General features: G+C 37.2%; 1 protein-coding gene across 1 annotated transcript; it reads left to right on the forward strand.

Moving 5' to 3' along the window:
- The first annotated feature begins 4221 nt into the window (after positions 1-4221).
- On the forward strand, positions 4222-11013 carry LOC131167471 (ABC transporter G family member 15-like). Its single transcript, XM_058126273.1, has 9 exons — positions 4222-4453; positions 6651-6730; positions 7896-8357; positions 8955-9077; positions 9171-9302; positions 9402-9689; positions 9786-10058; positions 10180-10287; positions 10449-11013. Exons 1-9 carry the CDS (start codon positions 4222-4224, stop codon positions 10779-10781), a joined length of 2031 nt encoding a protein of 676 aa, XP_057982256.1. The 3' UTR covers positions 10782-11013.
- Positions 11014-17605: the final 6592 nt, after the last annotated feature.

The raw sequence follows: 17605 nt of genomic DNA on the forward strand, positions 1-17605 counted from the left end.
TATTATATTATGACAATGATACGAATGAGATATGTTTTGAGAAATTATGAAAGAATACAGTACATTATGATGTTGAAATTACAGGATAGATTGGTTATTTTCAGAATGATATATATTTATGTATGATTTCGGCGCGAGGCCGTACTTATGTATGATTTCGGCGCGAGGCCGTATTTACGAGATGATCGGCACGAGGCCGTATTTATGAAATGTTTGGTGCGAGGCCATTTTTGATGAAATTATGAAAGATGCTATATTATCATGTACTATATGTTATTAGAACCCGAATGTTAGTTTAGTTCAATTCAAGAGTTCGGTACCGTAACTATATAGATCAGATATCTATGTTCAGATTAGTGCTAACCACTTCACGAGGGGGTGGGAGATGGATAGTCGATGTGGCTTTCAGTAGAGTGTGGACGTCCACCTGGCAGTCCGAACCAGGGTGTGGCGGGCCCATCGTACTTACAAATATATTTAACTCGGCAATGGTCGGCCAACCATTGTCGGGTCTCGCCTTCGGGCTGCACAACCCGTCATGGGGGTAATACATGACATTAGCTAGCTATTCATCCTGGGTATGTTTTTAGTATTATCAGTATAACAGATGTTTACGTACGATATGATTTATCAGCAATTATGAAAGTATATGATTATTCAGTATGTTATGATAAATGTCTACAGATATATGAAATGTACTGTATATGTATAATTATATTAAATATTCATATTGTCACACAACTGTATTTAGTTTATTTTCCCTTACTGAGAAGTGTCTCACCCCTGAACATTAAATGATTTTCAGGAAATCCAGAGAGACCGGTGGGTCAGCGCCGCCGTTGAGTGATTGGAGCTTCCCTACTAGAAAGGTAAGCATTGAACTAGGATAAGGAGATTTTTGTTGTATGATCCTAGTGTTATTTTGACTATTTGGAGGTTGTATATAGGAATAGTATTTTGATGATATAGTAAACTCTGATATTATGTTTTATGGTTGGATGTTTGAGATTTTATACTTACTGCTGTTTAGATTTCCGCTGTGATTGACAGGTGTCCCCGTTACCCACGGGTTCGGGTCGACTTTTCTATATATTATGTTACATTTTATATTAAGAAATTTGAGGTTGTTACAGTATCATCAACAAAAAACAAATAAGTGACTTTGATAGAAAATTTGTGGTAAGACAAATGGACTCCTTTTAGAAAATTTAGTGAGGTTGCATTGTCAAGCAAAAAACCAAAAGCTTCCATGATGATAGTGAAAAGAAAAAGAGAAGAAGGATCTCCTTGCTTGAGCCCTTTAGAACTTTTAAAGAAGCCAACAACTTCTTTATTCAGAATAAGAGAGTAGGAATCTGTTGAGATACAATTGAAGATCCAACTCCTCCAATTATCATTGAAACCATGCATTTCATGATGTCTAATAGACAACCCCTATTAACATGGTCAAAAGCTTTCTCTAGATTAAGTTTGCAAAGGCGACCTTTCATTTTTCTTTTCTTCCAAAAATCAATACCCTCATTAACAATGAGTGATGCATCTAGAATTTGTCTATCTAACATAAAGGCAAACTGATTGGAAGAAGTTATTGAAGGCATTACCTTCTTGATTCTAAAAGAAAGGATTTTGGAGAGAATTTTGTAGAAAATGGTGATGAGACTGATTGGTCTGAAGTCCTTGATGTCAACCGCCTCTCCTTTCTTTAGAATCATCACAATAAAAGTTGAGTTCAAACTTTTATCAAATTTCCCAGACACATGGAATTCTTCCATTAATCCAACCATGAAGTCCTTTTTTACAGCGCCCCAACATTTTTGTAAGAATGCAATTGTGAAACCATCTGATCCCGAAGCTTTATCTCCATTGAGTGATTTAATCACCTTCCAAACCTCTTCCTCAGAGAAAGGGGTTCCAAAGTCTTGGTAAGATTTATATGACAACTTCTTAAAAGTCTCATTCTTTGAAATGAGGCCTCCGACTTATTTTTTTGCCTTCTCTTTCAAGCAAAATCCTTGATCCAAATGGATCTACAGAGTCAATTCTCTAGACAAATCTTGATCACCTTTAATTTTCCTAGGTAACAACCATAATGTTTAATGTGGTGCGATGATGGTTGAAGTTTCCAAATTATCAAAAATAAAAATAAAAAAATACAGAAGTTTCTATTTTATCCTTTGTGATTTCCTTTTTATTATGCACTTATAGAGCTTTTATGTGATGCTTGATGCATGCACACTTGTGTACATGCATGCATCAAGCATCACATAAAAGCTCTGTTAGTGCATAATAGATTGGGTTGATTTGAAAATAATTAAGCTGGATATATGCTTTCTTTTCGGTTTATGTCTTCTATATATATATATATATATATATATATATATATATATATATATGAAGATGTATATTTGAAAGATAATAATTAATATTTTTCAAGCATACAAGGGATATACAAGAGTAAAGAAATTAAAATCAACAATAAATTAAAAAATAAAATAAAGGAAAGACAAGATAAGAAATTAATAAAAAAATTAAAAAATTAAATTCGTAGATTAAACGAGTCTAAAAACATAAATCTTTTAAAATGAAAAAAAAAAAAATCAACAGTGTTCCTCTCCGATAAAGCAACATAATTTCGAACTGCATGCCGCAAACTCCACGCCACAATTAATTAACTGACAGATGGATCGGAAGTGATCAGATGCATGGGAGATTTTTTTTTTTAATATTTATTTTTGAAAAGGTCATGGATGGGTTACATGCATGGGAAAATAATATTAAATTAATTATGATAGGGAACCTCTCGATCGTCTCAGTGAAGCGAAGTGAAGTGAAGTGAAAGTAGGTGGTGTTGGGTCTTCCGCCATGCAAGCTGATAGATATGCAGATATGTGCAGAGACATTAATGGGTGCACGTAACTAGCTAGCATCGCGTGCTCCCCATCATCCTTCACTGCTAACTAAGATAGGGAACCTGTACACCCAAAGTGTGGTTCAAGTAATAGTGTGGGCTGTAGGAATGCCTTTCACGAGGTTAAGTGTTTAAATTTTTCTGAGCTTGTTTTCGTCCCTAGATTTTTGAATTTACCTTTCCTTTGGAGTTGTGCGGTCAAGAGGAAAAAAAAAAAAAGAAGATAAGGGAACTCTCGATCGTCTCATTGAAGTGAAGTGAAAGTTGGTGGGGTTAGGTCTTCCGCCATGCAAGCGGGTTACGGGTAGACATGCAGATATGTGCAGAGACATTAATGGGTGCACCTACTAGCTAGCATCGTATTGCATGCTCCCCATCATCTTTCATTGCTGCTTGTCAGCTTTGCCCATCCCATCCCTTTCCACGCCCACAAGTGACAAAGGGCTACTAATGATTTTGATGACCCTTACGAATTAAATTCTTCCTTGGCGTAATGAAAACGGAATGAAACTTCTCTATTTTTTGAATTCAACCTTAGTACATCCAAATTTATAATATATAATAGAATCTTCTAAATATGGAAACAACAATTTTCCTACAGAATCACTCTTAATAATATACAATCTTTTATATTTATCTATTTTCTTAATTTACTTAATATACTTAAGGATACTCGGGATTTCAACACATTACTCTAATAAATTATCATGGGTGCGTCAATGGGCGGATGAGTTTCGCTTCCTCGGATTTGATGCTGCACCATAGTGTTTAAAGTCGCACGATGGTGGTTAGAGTTCTCGGGTTATAAAAAGAAAAAGAAAAAAAATTCTCTCTCTCTCTCTCTCTCTCTCTCTCTCTCTCTCTCTCATATATAACCGATCAAGAATGACACCAAGTGGTAAACTCAACTTCCTCCTAACTAGTTAAAATATGAAAATTCGAATTTTGAGGGTTACAATTTTTCATTTGAGATAATATTTTAGTATTTGACGGAAAAAAGATATAGAGATGATCCCGTTATCCCCATAAAATTATTTAAGAGTTCAAAAAATTTTGAATACATTCTTTTATATATATATATATATAAAACAGTGGGACTCTAAATGATATGATACATTAGGAACCATGGCCCAGTGTGTGTTCACACACACCTCCAGCTCCATCTGTTTTATTTATGTATTTATTTATTTTGTATATAAACATGGACATGTTAGTGGTCACATGATAATTTATCCTAATTAGGAAAATGCAGAGCAGCTAGCTAGCTAGATAGGTTGCAGATGAGTAATAGATCAATTGAGTGCTTTGGGGAGATGGCGTCTGTGAAAGCAGGAGGAGGAGATGGCGATCAGTACTGTAGCAGTATATATTTGGCGTGGGAAGATGTCACCGTGGTGCTGCCCACCACCAATGTTATCAAGAACTCCCCCGCCAGGAATAAGAAGCTGCTGAATGGGCTCACCGGGTACGCGGAGCCGGGTCGAATCGTTGCGATCATGGGTCCTTCCGGCTCCGGCAAGTCCACCCTCCTCGACTCCTTGTCTGGTATCCCTCTCTCTCTCTCTGAACTCAATGGCAGTATAGCCATCCTCTATAACGGTCATCTTACATCTCATGATCCTTTTCACCTTCTAAATATTTAATTTCAAGACTTCTAATTATGAACCCTCCATCTCTCTCTCTCTCTCTCTCTCTCTCTCAAGATGTGATTTTGAAGTGAAAAGTCCTATGATATATGCGGCAACTAAAGCATTCAAAGTTTGAAACACCAAGTTAAAACTAACCAATTATATATAAAGGTGATAGGTCACTTCAAATATTGTTTGTGTGCTTATTACCTAATTTTTAATTTTATTGGCGTTGGTAAAAGGTAACTCGCCTTAAACATTTTCCGCCATAGCCTAAGAGATGCTTGTTATACATTTCACTTCAACAATTTATTTGCGAATAATTTTCCTTTCCTCGAAATAATCTATCTCATGTATACAAGATTAGCTTAGGATCGAAATGCTCCTCGTACACTTCTCTTAATGATTTTCGTATAAGCTTCCAGAAAAATAATGAGATCAAATAATTATGACTATTTTCTAATTAAGTACTGTTCCACTAAGTGACACTTATTATTTCTAACGAGTAAGCATATTTATTTATTTATTTTTACATTTTAGTCAAACTCTTCCTAGATCGAGTAGTGATCGATGAAGTTATCTGTATGCTATATTTCTAAAATATTGAACCTGAAACAAGTTTTGACTGACTAATAGTGGAGGATGAAAGATGATCACCCGATATCGAATTTAAGTAAGGCCAAGGGATGGTCCTCACTTGGCTCAAAGCTTTTGCAAATAAATTCGCCAACCTCTAGATTGAGCTTATGCTTACTTCTTCCACGAGATTATCTTGACCTTCACCATTGCTACATTTTAAGTCCTTGGCCAAAAACGTGTTACAATATTCTTCTCATTTAACCGAATAAGAATCCTTTTTCTCCATGTTGTCATTGGCCATTACAGACTCTTCATGATGTTGGTTAATCGTGGACTCGATCTTCCATGCTGTTGAATTTGGTTGAAGTCATCATGAACAACGTGACCATGTGATGATTGTGGGGTAAATGGGGGGTTTCCTCTAGTCTCCTTGTAAAAGAATATGTTGGTCAAATCCATCATTGCAGCTAGAGGCGATGGTTTGATCATGTTCATATGAGAACCGTGAGCGAATGGTAGCAAAGGCTTTCATAGATGTTTCTATATTATGAATTTTGAATTTTCAAATATATCTCTTCGCATGCTCACCGTCCAATATCTTATCTTAGTTTGTAGATCGCTCATGATTATTTCATCATGATTGTCACCTTGTGAGAAGTGTGAGTAATCACTATAATACTTTCTATAGTCAATTGTTGTTGAATCATCATTAAGTCAACATTGGTAAGTTTGATTAGCTTCCTTAACATAATAGCTTTACCTTACTCTTCTAGTAGCAGATGACATAAAGGGTCTCGTGTGGAGTGTTAAAAAGATGTTTGATAAAAAATCACACACCTTTTAAGTGATGATGTAGATTTAATTAATGGGTAAATGGTGGATTATTTGTGAATGAAGTTGTTATACCAACTGTCATAAAAAGTGTAAGGATCGTAATAATAAAAATCATAGAAACCATATGAGAAAGAAAAAAAGGAAGGTGAAAAGACTTAAATTAGGAGATGTAATTAAGAAGAGATGGAGGAAAGAGACTAAATGGAGAAGAAAGTGAGAGAGAAAAAAATAAAGAGATAAGAGAGATAAAAGACATTGAATTCTTTTTAATATTGGACTATTGCATGATGTTTGTTGAGCTGAGTTGGGGAACCGCTTATAATAAAATAATACTATATTTTATATGCAACAATATAATTTTTTTATTTAATAATACTATATTTTATATTTAATTAAAATATAAAATACAAAATATATAAGAATATAGATACTCAAATAATAACAAAATAAAAATAATATATTAATATTTAATATTTATGAAATATCTAATATTTCATAAAATAAAGTTAGGTATTGTAATCCAATATTTGGAGATAATTATATCCACATGAACTAGTCCTACTGATCTATGCTAGAAATGAAGAAGGATTTAAATAGAATTAATTAGCAGGATTATCAATAGTTTGTGCAAGCTATTTATGCATTCACCTTTATTCTATTAAACAATATTCTCATCAAATTTTTTATTTTCTTGACAATAGGTAGGCTGTCTGCAAACCTTATAATGAGTGGGGATGTTCTATTAAACGGGAAAAGGAGGAGCACCAACAGCGGCAATATTGTAAGCATACCAACTCTTGGCAAATGATAAGCTTTCCAAAAATAAAATTTTTGAAAAATATGAGAAATTATACCGGGATTTACCCATCACATGTTCATGTACCCGTTTTTTAAGTATGAAACATGTGACAGTCGTTTTCATATTTATTAAATATTGAATGTATAAGAAGCGGAACTTACTTGTACATTGACAATTTAGAGGGATGGGTCTCCTATATAATTTTTTGAAAAATATAGCATGCCAAATGGACTCCATACCTAGGAGTGAACCCTAAACACATCTTGTGATAGTGTTGAGATTTTATTTTTTGGGAAGCTTTACTGAAGCCTTAAGCTTCAGCTTGTATGCATGCATTTTGGCACAAATGCCACTTTGATTGTGATCATGGGACTTTGTTTGCTTGGAGAATATGTGATGATTGGCAGTGAGATAATACAAGGATGAAGAGAAGAATTATTAGAGCAATATCACATGATTGCATCATATTTTAAACAAACAATCAAGATTTGAAATGGGAGTTAATTTAAGAAACTTTGACCTAAACAATAATTTTCAATTAAAATCGTTCAAATCTTAAGATTGTGACGTAGTTAGACGGCCTAACTTAATAATTCCTTGTCCAATGTCTGGAGGATTCTTGAATTTAAGATTGTGTTGAATTTGGATAAGATGTAGTATAAAATTCTATTGAAATTTTTACAAATCCATTTGCATTCAAATTAAAAATCCAAAATCTATTTAAATTAGTATCATCACCATGAATTGGCTTCACCCCATATTCAGTCATCCTCACAAAAGAAAATGAAAATGTAGTTAACAAATGTGACCTTTTTTTTCTCCTTTTGTCTATTTTAGAGAGAAACTTGCATCAATTTCTAAAATGAGAGCAAAAAGACAAAGCATCAATTTCTAAAATCATCAAATAGTTATTGAAATAACTAATATTAAAAAAAAAAAATTATTTCTCCTGTTTTTCACGTATATCCACCAACCATGCTCCGAACAATTTGACCATATGCTGCTCAAAGGACCTCAATATTGGAAATCTTGGATTCAAACATCTACATTGGAGATATTAGAAATGACCTTTCCCATTATGTAAATTATGTTGTTATTAATTCAGGATTGGGTTTTTTTTTTTTTTTTGTGTTTCTGAAATTTTCAGTCTTATGTCACCCAAGAGGATGCGTTCTTGGGAACTCTCACAGTGAGAGAAACAATCGCTTACTCTGCTCATTTGCGCCTTCCCACTAAAATGAGCAAGGAAGAGATCAATGGGGTGGTGGAGATGACAATTACAGACATGGGTCTTGAAGATTGCGCAGAGAAGAAGATAGGGAACTGGCATTTGAGAGGCATAAGCAGCGGTGAGAAGAAGAGGCTCAGCATTGGCCTTGAGATCCTGACGGCTCCCCATGTTTTGTTTCTCGATGAGCCAACCAGTTCACTCGACAGTGCTTCGGCCTTCTACGTGATTAAAGCTCTGAAGAACATTGCCAGCGACGGGAAGATTGTGGTTTGCTCAGTTCACCAGCCAAGCAGTGAGTTGTTCAACCTGTTTGATGATTTGTTCCTACTCTCTGGTGGGGAAGCTGTTTATTTTGGAGAAGCTAAGATGGCTGTCAAGGTAAAACTTGTTGGAGAAAAACTCGTGTTGAAATTGGATACATGGATTTTAAGACTTAGATTTGAAATTGTGCAGTAAAACACAATATAAATTTGTGCTGGGTTTCCTTAAAACTTTGCTTGTGTTTGGGATACGTTTTAGATTTGGATTTATGTGCCAAATGCACACGAACTGAAATCCAAAGCCCAGAATCTACGCTCCCAAATGCAGCGTTAATTTCAAACCTAAAGCTGCCATTCTATGTTCCCATACACAATGTTAATTAAGACAGGTCCCTGCAGACCCTTCTGCTAGGAAAAGGGAAGAAAAGAAATGGGCTTTTGGTTTCCTTTGTTCTTTGATTGAGCAGAAAGAAATTAAATGGAAGAAAATGTTTGTGGGCAAGTGTTTTTTTCATCTATTTTACCCTAATTTTGGTGGGGAAAGTTTTGGAGTGAGAAAATTCGCTTGGTTTCTTTTCTTTAGCGCACTGAATCACGCAGAAAAGATTTTCTGCTTGAATTTTTTTTGTACTTCTTTTCCTTTCCTTTTCTCTGCCAGCAAAGATATTGCCAGTGTTTGAAAGAGCAGTCTAATTAAATTTTCTTTGTGATGTAGTTCTTTGCTGATGCTGGATTCCCTTGCCCCACAAGAAAAAACCCTGCTGATCACTTCCTACGCTGCATTTCTTCAGATTTTGACGTTATAAATGCAACTCTAATGCAATCTCAAAGAGCTTGTGTATGTAAATCATTGTCTGAAATTTTTAAAAATTGATTATGCGGTATTCCTGTTACTTCTCACTGGTTTTGAGCTTGTATTGTTCTTTTAAAGGGTCTTGAAGCAGCATCTGATCCCCTGAAGAACTTAACAACGACAGAGATCAGAGCGATGCTTGTTCAGAAATACAGATGCTCTGAATATTCAATAAATACAAGAAGAAGGATACAGGAAGCAAAACTCATAGTATGCAGTTCCAAAACTCTAATGGGCTCAATCGGGGCATGTGTGCTAATTGTGTTTTGAGTGTCACAAACTTCAACTAAGAAGTTCTTAATTTTGCAGGAAGAACTTGTTCTAGCCAAATCAAATAATGGGAGTGATGCCTGCTGGTGGAAACAGCTTTGCACGCTGACTCACAGATCTTCCTTGAACATGTACAGAGATTTGGGGTACTACTGGTTACGGTTCTTGTTTTACATCTGTGTATCAGCTAGCCTTGGAACCATCTTTTACGACATTGGGCGAACCTACTGGGAGATTGTGGCAAGAGGAAGTCTTGATGGGTTCATTTATGGCTTCATGCTTTGCTTGTCTATAGCTGGCTTGCCTTCCTTCATTGAAGAAATGAAGGTATATATTCGTACATAAGTTGATATAGGATGCTGTTTGTTTCCTGAGCTGAGCTGATAAGCAACATGTTTCCCCCCAAATTGAAAAAATTTGCAGGTTTCTCATCGCGAAAGGTTCAATGGACATTACGGAGAGGCTGTGTTTGTTCTGTCAAACTTGCTCTCATCGTTCCCTTTTCTGTTTATTATTTCGCTTTCCTCGGGAACCATACTCCACTACATGGTGAAATTTCATCCGGGGTTCTCCCACCTCGCCTTCTTCTGCATTAATCTCCTTTGCTGCATCGCTGTTGTGGAGAGTTGTATGATGGTCACTGCATCACTGGTACCCAATTTGCTGATGGGCATAGGAACTGGAGTTGGTGTAATTGTAAGCAGGATATATTCTCATCGAGCTTCTTGGGGATTTTCAACTTTGGACTGAATTATAGTTTCAGCTAGCAAAATAAAACAATCTTTCATCTCTAACGTATGCTTGTGGATCAATGCAGGGTATTTTGCTGATGGCATCTAACATTTCCCGACCCTTACCTGATTTGCCTAAGTTATTTTGGCACTATCCAGTATCCTATATCAGTTTTGCATCATGGGGATTACAGGTATGGTTCCAATCCTCAAAACAAAATTGGTCAATGACAGAACCTGACTTCTTCTTTCCCTTACAAATTTAGATGCCTAGTTAACATTCACATGTAAATTGTAACAAGAAGTAACTTGTAATGGTTAGAATGTGATGTTATGTTTATATTTTGTGATACAGGGGCACTACAAGAATGACATGATAGGGCTTAATTTTGAGTCTCGGCAGCCGGGAGACCCCAAGATGAAGGGCGAGATGATCATCCAGACGATGTTTGGGGTTCGGCTGGATCATTCCAAGTGGTGGGACTTAACTGCTGTGATTTGCTTATTGATATTCTATAGATTACTGTTTTGTTTGGTGTTGAAGTACAAAGATAGAGCATCATCGCTGTGGCAAAAACTCTATGCCAAAACTACTCTCCAACAACTAGGCAGGAAACCATCATCGAGGAGAGGTCGGACCTTCTCCTCCAAGAGGCACCACCATCTCCATTCACTACCTTCGGAATAATAGCTAACCCATTCGGCTAAAAAGAACATGCAACATCTATACACCAAACTTGGATGGAATATCATCACTTTCTTTCCTAATTCCTATTAAATCTTTTGTAACTTGGGTGTAGATGCTTTGTTTCAAGTGTTTAGACTGAAATATTGCTATGTTTGTTTCAATACCAAATCAACAAAGGAGAAAGCAGTGGATTCTAATAAAAAAGATCCAAATATGCCTTTCTCTGTGAAAATGCCAAAGCAGAATAGAGTCTATTGGATCATTACAAAAGAAAGGCATAACCAAATTGCAATATTCAAGCTAAGAACAAATTTAACCAACCTAATCATTTCCTTTTTCTTGAGAAATTGCAGACATAGTCGACCAATAATTCTAGCTGCTTATGCTATCTCTGAATCTTCCTGGGTATTAGTTTCAACAAATTTGTACTTTTTGTATCCCTCCCAGCAAGGAAACAAAAGAAAAGACAGTCAAAACTTTTGGCTCTGTTTCTATTCTTTCTATGACTTTCTACGCTGGGATCTGCTCTCTCTATAAAGTCATCTTGACTTCAATAACTCTTAATTTTACAAATAAATATTAGAATTTTAGTCTTTTCCTCATTTGTCAATTTTAAGTTTAAGCCTTATGTTAAATTTGACAAGTTGAAAACTGATGCTGGAGATATCAGTACAGTGAAAGATGCTGGAGATATCAGTGCAGAGAAAGAAAAAAATGTGATACAAGAACAGAATATCAGTGATGAATTTTTTGCTAATACGTGGCTTGAGGAGATGAGACTGTGATATAATCCTTGTAACCATGGGTAGCTGTAAATTAATCTTGTAACTATTTTTCCCTCCAAAAGGAATGGGAATCTGTTTTGTTTTCTGTTTTATTTTTACCAGCTTGTGTATATATTATGCTGGTATGAATTTCAGTCTACATTATTGTAATTTTTCTAGTTCTCTTCTTGGTTCTCTTCTTGATTGTAATTTCTAATTCTCTTCTTGATTCATTCAATAAAATCAGAGTGAGTATTCAGTTTTTTACATGGTATCAGAGCTTCGATTTAGAGTTTGGGCTAGCTTAGAATCAATGATTTCCTAACCAATTTACTTTTCATTTTTCTGCTTGAATTTTCAATCAAACTCTGGAGCATTATTCATGGCATCCTCCGAATCAAATGATCCAACAAATTGTATTACTCCACCGACCACTGAGACTAGTTCTTCAAATCTATATTTTCTCAATTCAAATGAAAATCTAGGTAATATCTTGGTTACACAACCATTGCTTGGAATGAAGAATTATCATTCTTGGTCAAGGGCTATGATATTAGCTCTCACTGCAAAGAGGAAGATAGGTTTCATTAATGGCAAAATTGCTGAGCCAAGTCCAGAATCTCCTCTTTATGAAGATTGGTTAAGTTGCAACGCAATGGTGATTTCATGGATGATCAATTCCATGCATGTTGATGTCTCGAGTAGCATAATGTACTGTCAAACTGCCAAATAAATGTGGCTTGCATTGCAAAAACTTTTTTCACAGGGTAGTGGTCCAAAGATTTACAATCTTCAGAAGGAGATTTCTGCTATTTCTCAAAACCAGATGACAATTACTGAGTACTATACAAGATTCAAGAAACTATGGGATCAATTGCAACATTTAGAGCCATTACCAGAGTGTACATGTGGACCCATCAAAGCTTTAAATGTTTCTCATGACAAGACTATGCTATAAGATTTTTTATGGGTTTGAATGAGAATTTTGAGAATATAAGGACTCAAATTCTGATGCAAGAGCCTTTTCCTTCGATTAGCAAAATTTATGCTTTGGTTCTTTAAGAAGACTCTCACAAGAATGTAGTACATGGAAGATTTTACACTGCAAAGCCTGATTTAGTGGCAATGTATGCAAATTTGAAGGGAAGTAACTTTGGTAATTCTACTTGGAACAAAGGAAATAATAAAAGAGAGAGACTTTTATGCACTCACTGCAATATGCTTGGACATACAATTGATAAATGTTACAAATTACATGGTTATCCTCCAGGATATAAACCTAAAGGAAGACCAAGTGCTAATCAGGTTATCTACAATTCTGGAATAGCACCTGAGAATGTTTCGATTCAATGTCCTATTTCTAAAACTTAGTGTGAGAAATTATTGACATTCCTCAATGTTGGATGTATTTCTAGTAAAAATCATCTTGCAGCCAACGTGAGTACTGGTAATGGATTGACTAGTTTGGTTTCAAGAGGTATTGATATGTGTTCATCTGTTGGTATTACTGCTACTATTGATGCGTCAGATATTACATCTTATCCTCAAACTCCTGACAATTACCTTGAAACCATGTCTGGTATTGTTTCTGATTTTTCTTTCAGTCCAAATTTAACTCATTCCATTTTTTCAGCCAAACTAGTTAATAGAACCTATTTTGAATCTGCTAAGTGGGTTCTAGACACAGGTGCTACTGACCATATGGTACATTCGGTGTCTTGTTTCAGCACTATAATTTCTACATTGAATTCTCATGTGAATTTGCCAAACGGTGAGGTAGCCTTAGTCACACATGTTGGGACTGTTAAAATTAATGAAAACCTCACCTTATATAATGTTCTTTGTGTTCCATCGTTCGGTTTTAATCTCATATCAATTAGTCAACTTGCTAAATCTATTCAGTGTTGCCTTATTTTCTTTGGTAACTTGTGTTTCATCCAGGACCTTGCTCATTGGAACACACTTGGTCTGGGTAAAGAGAGCAATGGTCTATACTTGCGGATAAGCTATGGGGAGCATCGAGAGAGATGGTTTCAATGGTGAGGCAGTGACGAGGGGGGTATGGAATTGTACCATCGGTGAAAGTACATGGCCGAGAGGATGAGGTGTGGGAGCGAGTGATGATAGGAGCTCTAGGAGGAATAAGGTCGTGCTGGGTAGGGCGCAGTGAGTGTGGGGAGGGGGTATTAGGGTTAGGAGATGTGTGTGGGAGAGAGGGGGACACGAGGGAGGGAGGGGGGTTTGGGAGGAGAGGTGAATGGGTTAGGTCAGGAGAGGGAGGGGGGTGGACCTGGGTCGAGAATTAAGGGAGGGAAGAGAGGGAGGTGGGCAGCGGGTGAGGTGGTAGGTGCAGGAGTGGCCTGGGCCGAGACATGGGCTAGGGGAAATGAGTTTTCATTGAATAGAACATCTCTAGAAATATAGAGCCTGTTGGAGGATAGGTCCATACATCTATAGCCTTTGTGGGATGGGTTGTAACCTAGAAAAAGGCAGGGCTTAGATTGAAAATGCATTTTGTGATTGTTATAGGCCCGAAGATTGGGCCAACATTCACAACCAAACACTTTGAGGAATTTGTAGTTCGAGTCTTTATTAAAAACAAGGGAGTAGGGGGATTTTTTGTTTAGGGTAGGTGAGGGAAGACGGTTTATTAGATAAACAGTAGTGTCGAAAGCATCGGCCCAAAATTTGTACGATAGTTTTGCATGCGCCAATAAGGCCAGACCTGTTTCAACAATGTGTCTGTGTTTGCGTTCCATACGGCCATTTTTTTTATGGGTATGTGGGCATGAAAAGTGATGTGTAATGCCAAGGGATTGACATAGGGGGTAAGGGATTTAAATTCGCCACCACAATCTGTCTGAATGGAGATTAATTTGGAACCAAATAAACGTTCAACATATGGAACAAAGGTGGTGAAAACATGGTAAACATCAAATTTGTTTTTAATGGGAAAGAACTCGCAAAAACGAGTGCATTGATCTACGATAGATAGGTAGAAACTGAAGCCATTCCTAGACAGACAGGGGGCCAGGCCCCAAACATCAGCACAAATGAGCTGAAGAGGCTTTGAGACCTGGGTCTGATTGGGAGAGAAGGGATGCTGATGAATCTTGGAGAGAGGGCTGGCCGAGCAGAAGAAGGATGAGTCTGAGTGACTGGAGGGTAACTGATGCTGATGTAGAATGCGAGATACCAGACGAAGGGAGGGGTGACCTAAACGATGATGCCACTGAGCAAGGGAGGTTCGTTCACCGACATGGGTGGAGGGAGAAGACGAGAGTGCCGACGATGGTGGAAACACGTAGAGGCCATTAATGTTGGGACCAGTGAGGAGGATCTTCCCGGCTAGTTTGTCATTCAAAGAGAAGAAAGAAGAGTGAAATTCAAAGAAACAGTTGTTATCAGAGCAGAATTTATAGATAGAGATAAGATTTTTTTGTAATGGACGGAACATGAAGTAAGTTGTTTAAAGTGAAGGAGGAAGAGGAAGTGATGAAGTTAGAGTCACCGATGTGTTGAATGGAGAGAGCATTGCCATCACCTACGCGAACCTTTTCACCATCGGTATAGGGATGGGAGGACAGATTAAGGTTGTCAAGGGAGTTCGTGATGTGTGGGTTGCTGCTGAGTCAGGGTACCAAGAGGTGTCAAGGGGAGAAGGGGATGGTGTAAAGGCGTTTGTGAAGTTAGCTGAGAGGGAAGGAGGGGCCTCATATTGGTAGGAATAGTTGAAGTGGTGGCGGCAATGAAGCGCAACATGGCCAGGTTTACTACATACTTGACAAGTTGGGTGAGTGGATGGGGAGGGAGAGAAGGAGAATGGTGGTGGATTGGGGTAATTGTTGCTGCAGCCTCCTTTGTTGGAGGAGAAGGGACGACCTTTGGTGTTGCCATTTCTTCCAGATCTGCCACCTTTTAAAAAGCTTCAACCACGGTGGTCACAGCCACCAGTTGTTGCTACATTTACCGAAGGTTCATAAGAGATCATGGATCTGGATAAGTGAGCAAGCCAACTCTCATGAACAAGGAGAAGTTGAAAGAGTTCATGAGAGGAGATGGGTGTAGATCTCGTGGTGATGGAGGTGACAAACGAATCATAGGTGGAACCAAGTCCGATAAGCAGATATGTAACAAAGTCTTTGTTAGGAAGGGGATTGCCAGTGGAGGCAAGGATGTCAGCCAGTACCCACACTTTTGAGAAATAGTATGTGATGGAGAGCTCTCCTCGAGTCAGATTAGCAATTTGGAAATGAACTTGAAACTATTGAGCTTGGGATTTTGAGGTGAAGAGAGAGACAAGGGAGCTCCACAATTCATGTGCAGTGGTTGAAGAAAGAACATGGCGCAAGACAGGTTCAGTGATTGAAGAGAATAGGATGCTAAGGACAGATTGATCTGTTCGCATCCAGGCAAAATATTTAGGGTTGACAGTGAGTTGGTCAGGAAGAAGTTATGGAGGAGCTTGGAGGCTGCCATCGACAAATTGATACAGATATTGGCATCGGAGATAGGAACTAAGCTGAACCTTCCATGTTGTGACGTCCCAGACCCAGCCCAAAGAACCAATCTCTGGTTAAAAATGGGTTCGGCTTGCGAACTGGGAAAAATGAATGTGTATTTTGAAAATGTGATTTTCCGTGGAAAGCATGTGTGAAGGAGTCGCCACTAACCTTTTGAAGTGTGGTTAAAACACTTGATTGCTACCCCTTTAGGGGTAGAATCGGTCTGTGTCACCAGAGTCGGGTTCGGGAGTACGGTTACGCGAGGGGAAGGTATTAGCACCCCTTACACGCCCGTTCTTACGAACGGTACCAGATTAATAAAAAATTATCCCTGAAATAAACTTGATAAGCTTTTCAAAACTACTCCCTTTAAAAAATCAAAAGAATGGAAATATCTCATAGGTATTCCCTCAAAACCGGGGCAATCCAATACTCTGAAGAGTCAATGCCTTTGGTTGCAATTATCAGGAAAGAAAATTGAAAATAGGATACAAAATACGCTCACAAGGGTTTTGAAATCTATAGGTTTTTCTAAGTAGGAAAAAAAATACTATTTCGAGGGTATTTAGAAATTTGTTCAGGATTGAAATGATTTTCTGTGCCTAAAAAGATATTTTTGTGATTTTTCCTAAGTGTGAAAATGATTTTTGTGATTTTTCCCAAACTTTCAAAATAACACAAATAAAATCAGTTGAAATCAAAATGTGAAAATATTTTTGGGATTTTTGAAAACTTTGTGATTTTTGTGAAATTTCTGGATATAATGATAGTATACAAGTGAAATGGAGAAAACCGAGGTGAACCGGTCCGGGAATGATGAACCGGTCAAACGTTGACCGATTTGGGGGAAAACCAGTTTAAGGTCTTGGTCAAGATCATTGATTTTTGGGGGTATTTCAATATTCTTCTGAATACAACAATATTTGAGGCAGCAACCATGAAAGTCATAGTTTTAAAGATATGACTTTAAAATGTATTTTTGAAAATTTTGAATGTAAGGTAACAAATCTAACATTTGCAAAACACGTTGAAAACTTTCTTGGATTTTCTTCAAAAATTTTCAAATGTAAACAAGTTTCAAAGCCTTAAAAATTTTTGAATTTTTTTTAGAATTGTTTTGAATTTTTGTGTCTTTTATGAAATTTTTTTTTTTTTTAATGTTTTTTATGAATTAAAAGAAAGTTATTTAAAATAAAAACCGAAATAAAATCAAATAAACCGACAGAAGCCGGTTCGGGAAAGGGGGCGAAGATGTAACATAGGAAGAGAAAGTCCATTAGTTTTACCTCTCGTCTTCCTCTCCTTCGGTCTTCCTTTCCTGTCTGTGAATCTGCAGGGGTTAGCCTACAGCGTCTTCCCGAGGGTGGTTCGTGAGTTCTAACTCGAGGCACTATGGAGCGCTTTCTTCAGATAGGGTGACCCGACCCAGTAGGAAACAGGATCGGTTGTCCGCTTGATCTTCTAAGAGAATGAAACGTAACCTTACTCCTTATCCACAAAGAGGAAAAAATAAAACTTCACAAACTCACCATATAAGACTTCAATATTCGAAATC

This window comes from Malania oleifera, chromosome 11, assembly GCF_029873635.1.
Source record: "Malania oleifera isolate guangnan ecotype guangnan chromosome 11, ASM2987363v1, whole genome shotgun sequence".
NCBI classification, from domain to species: Eukaryota; Viridiplantae; Streptophyta; class Magnoliopsida; order Santalales; family Ximeniaceae; genus Malania; species Malania oleifera.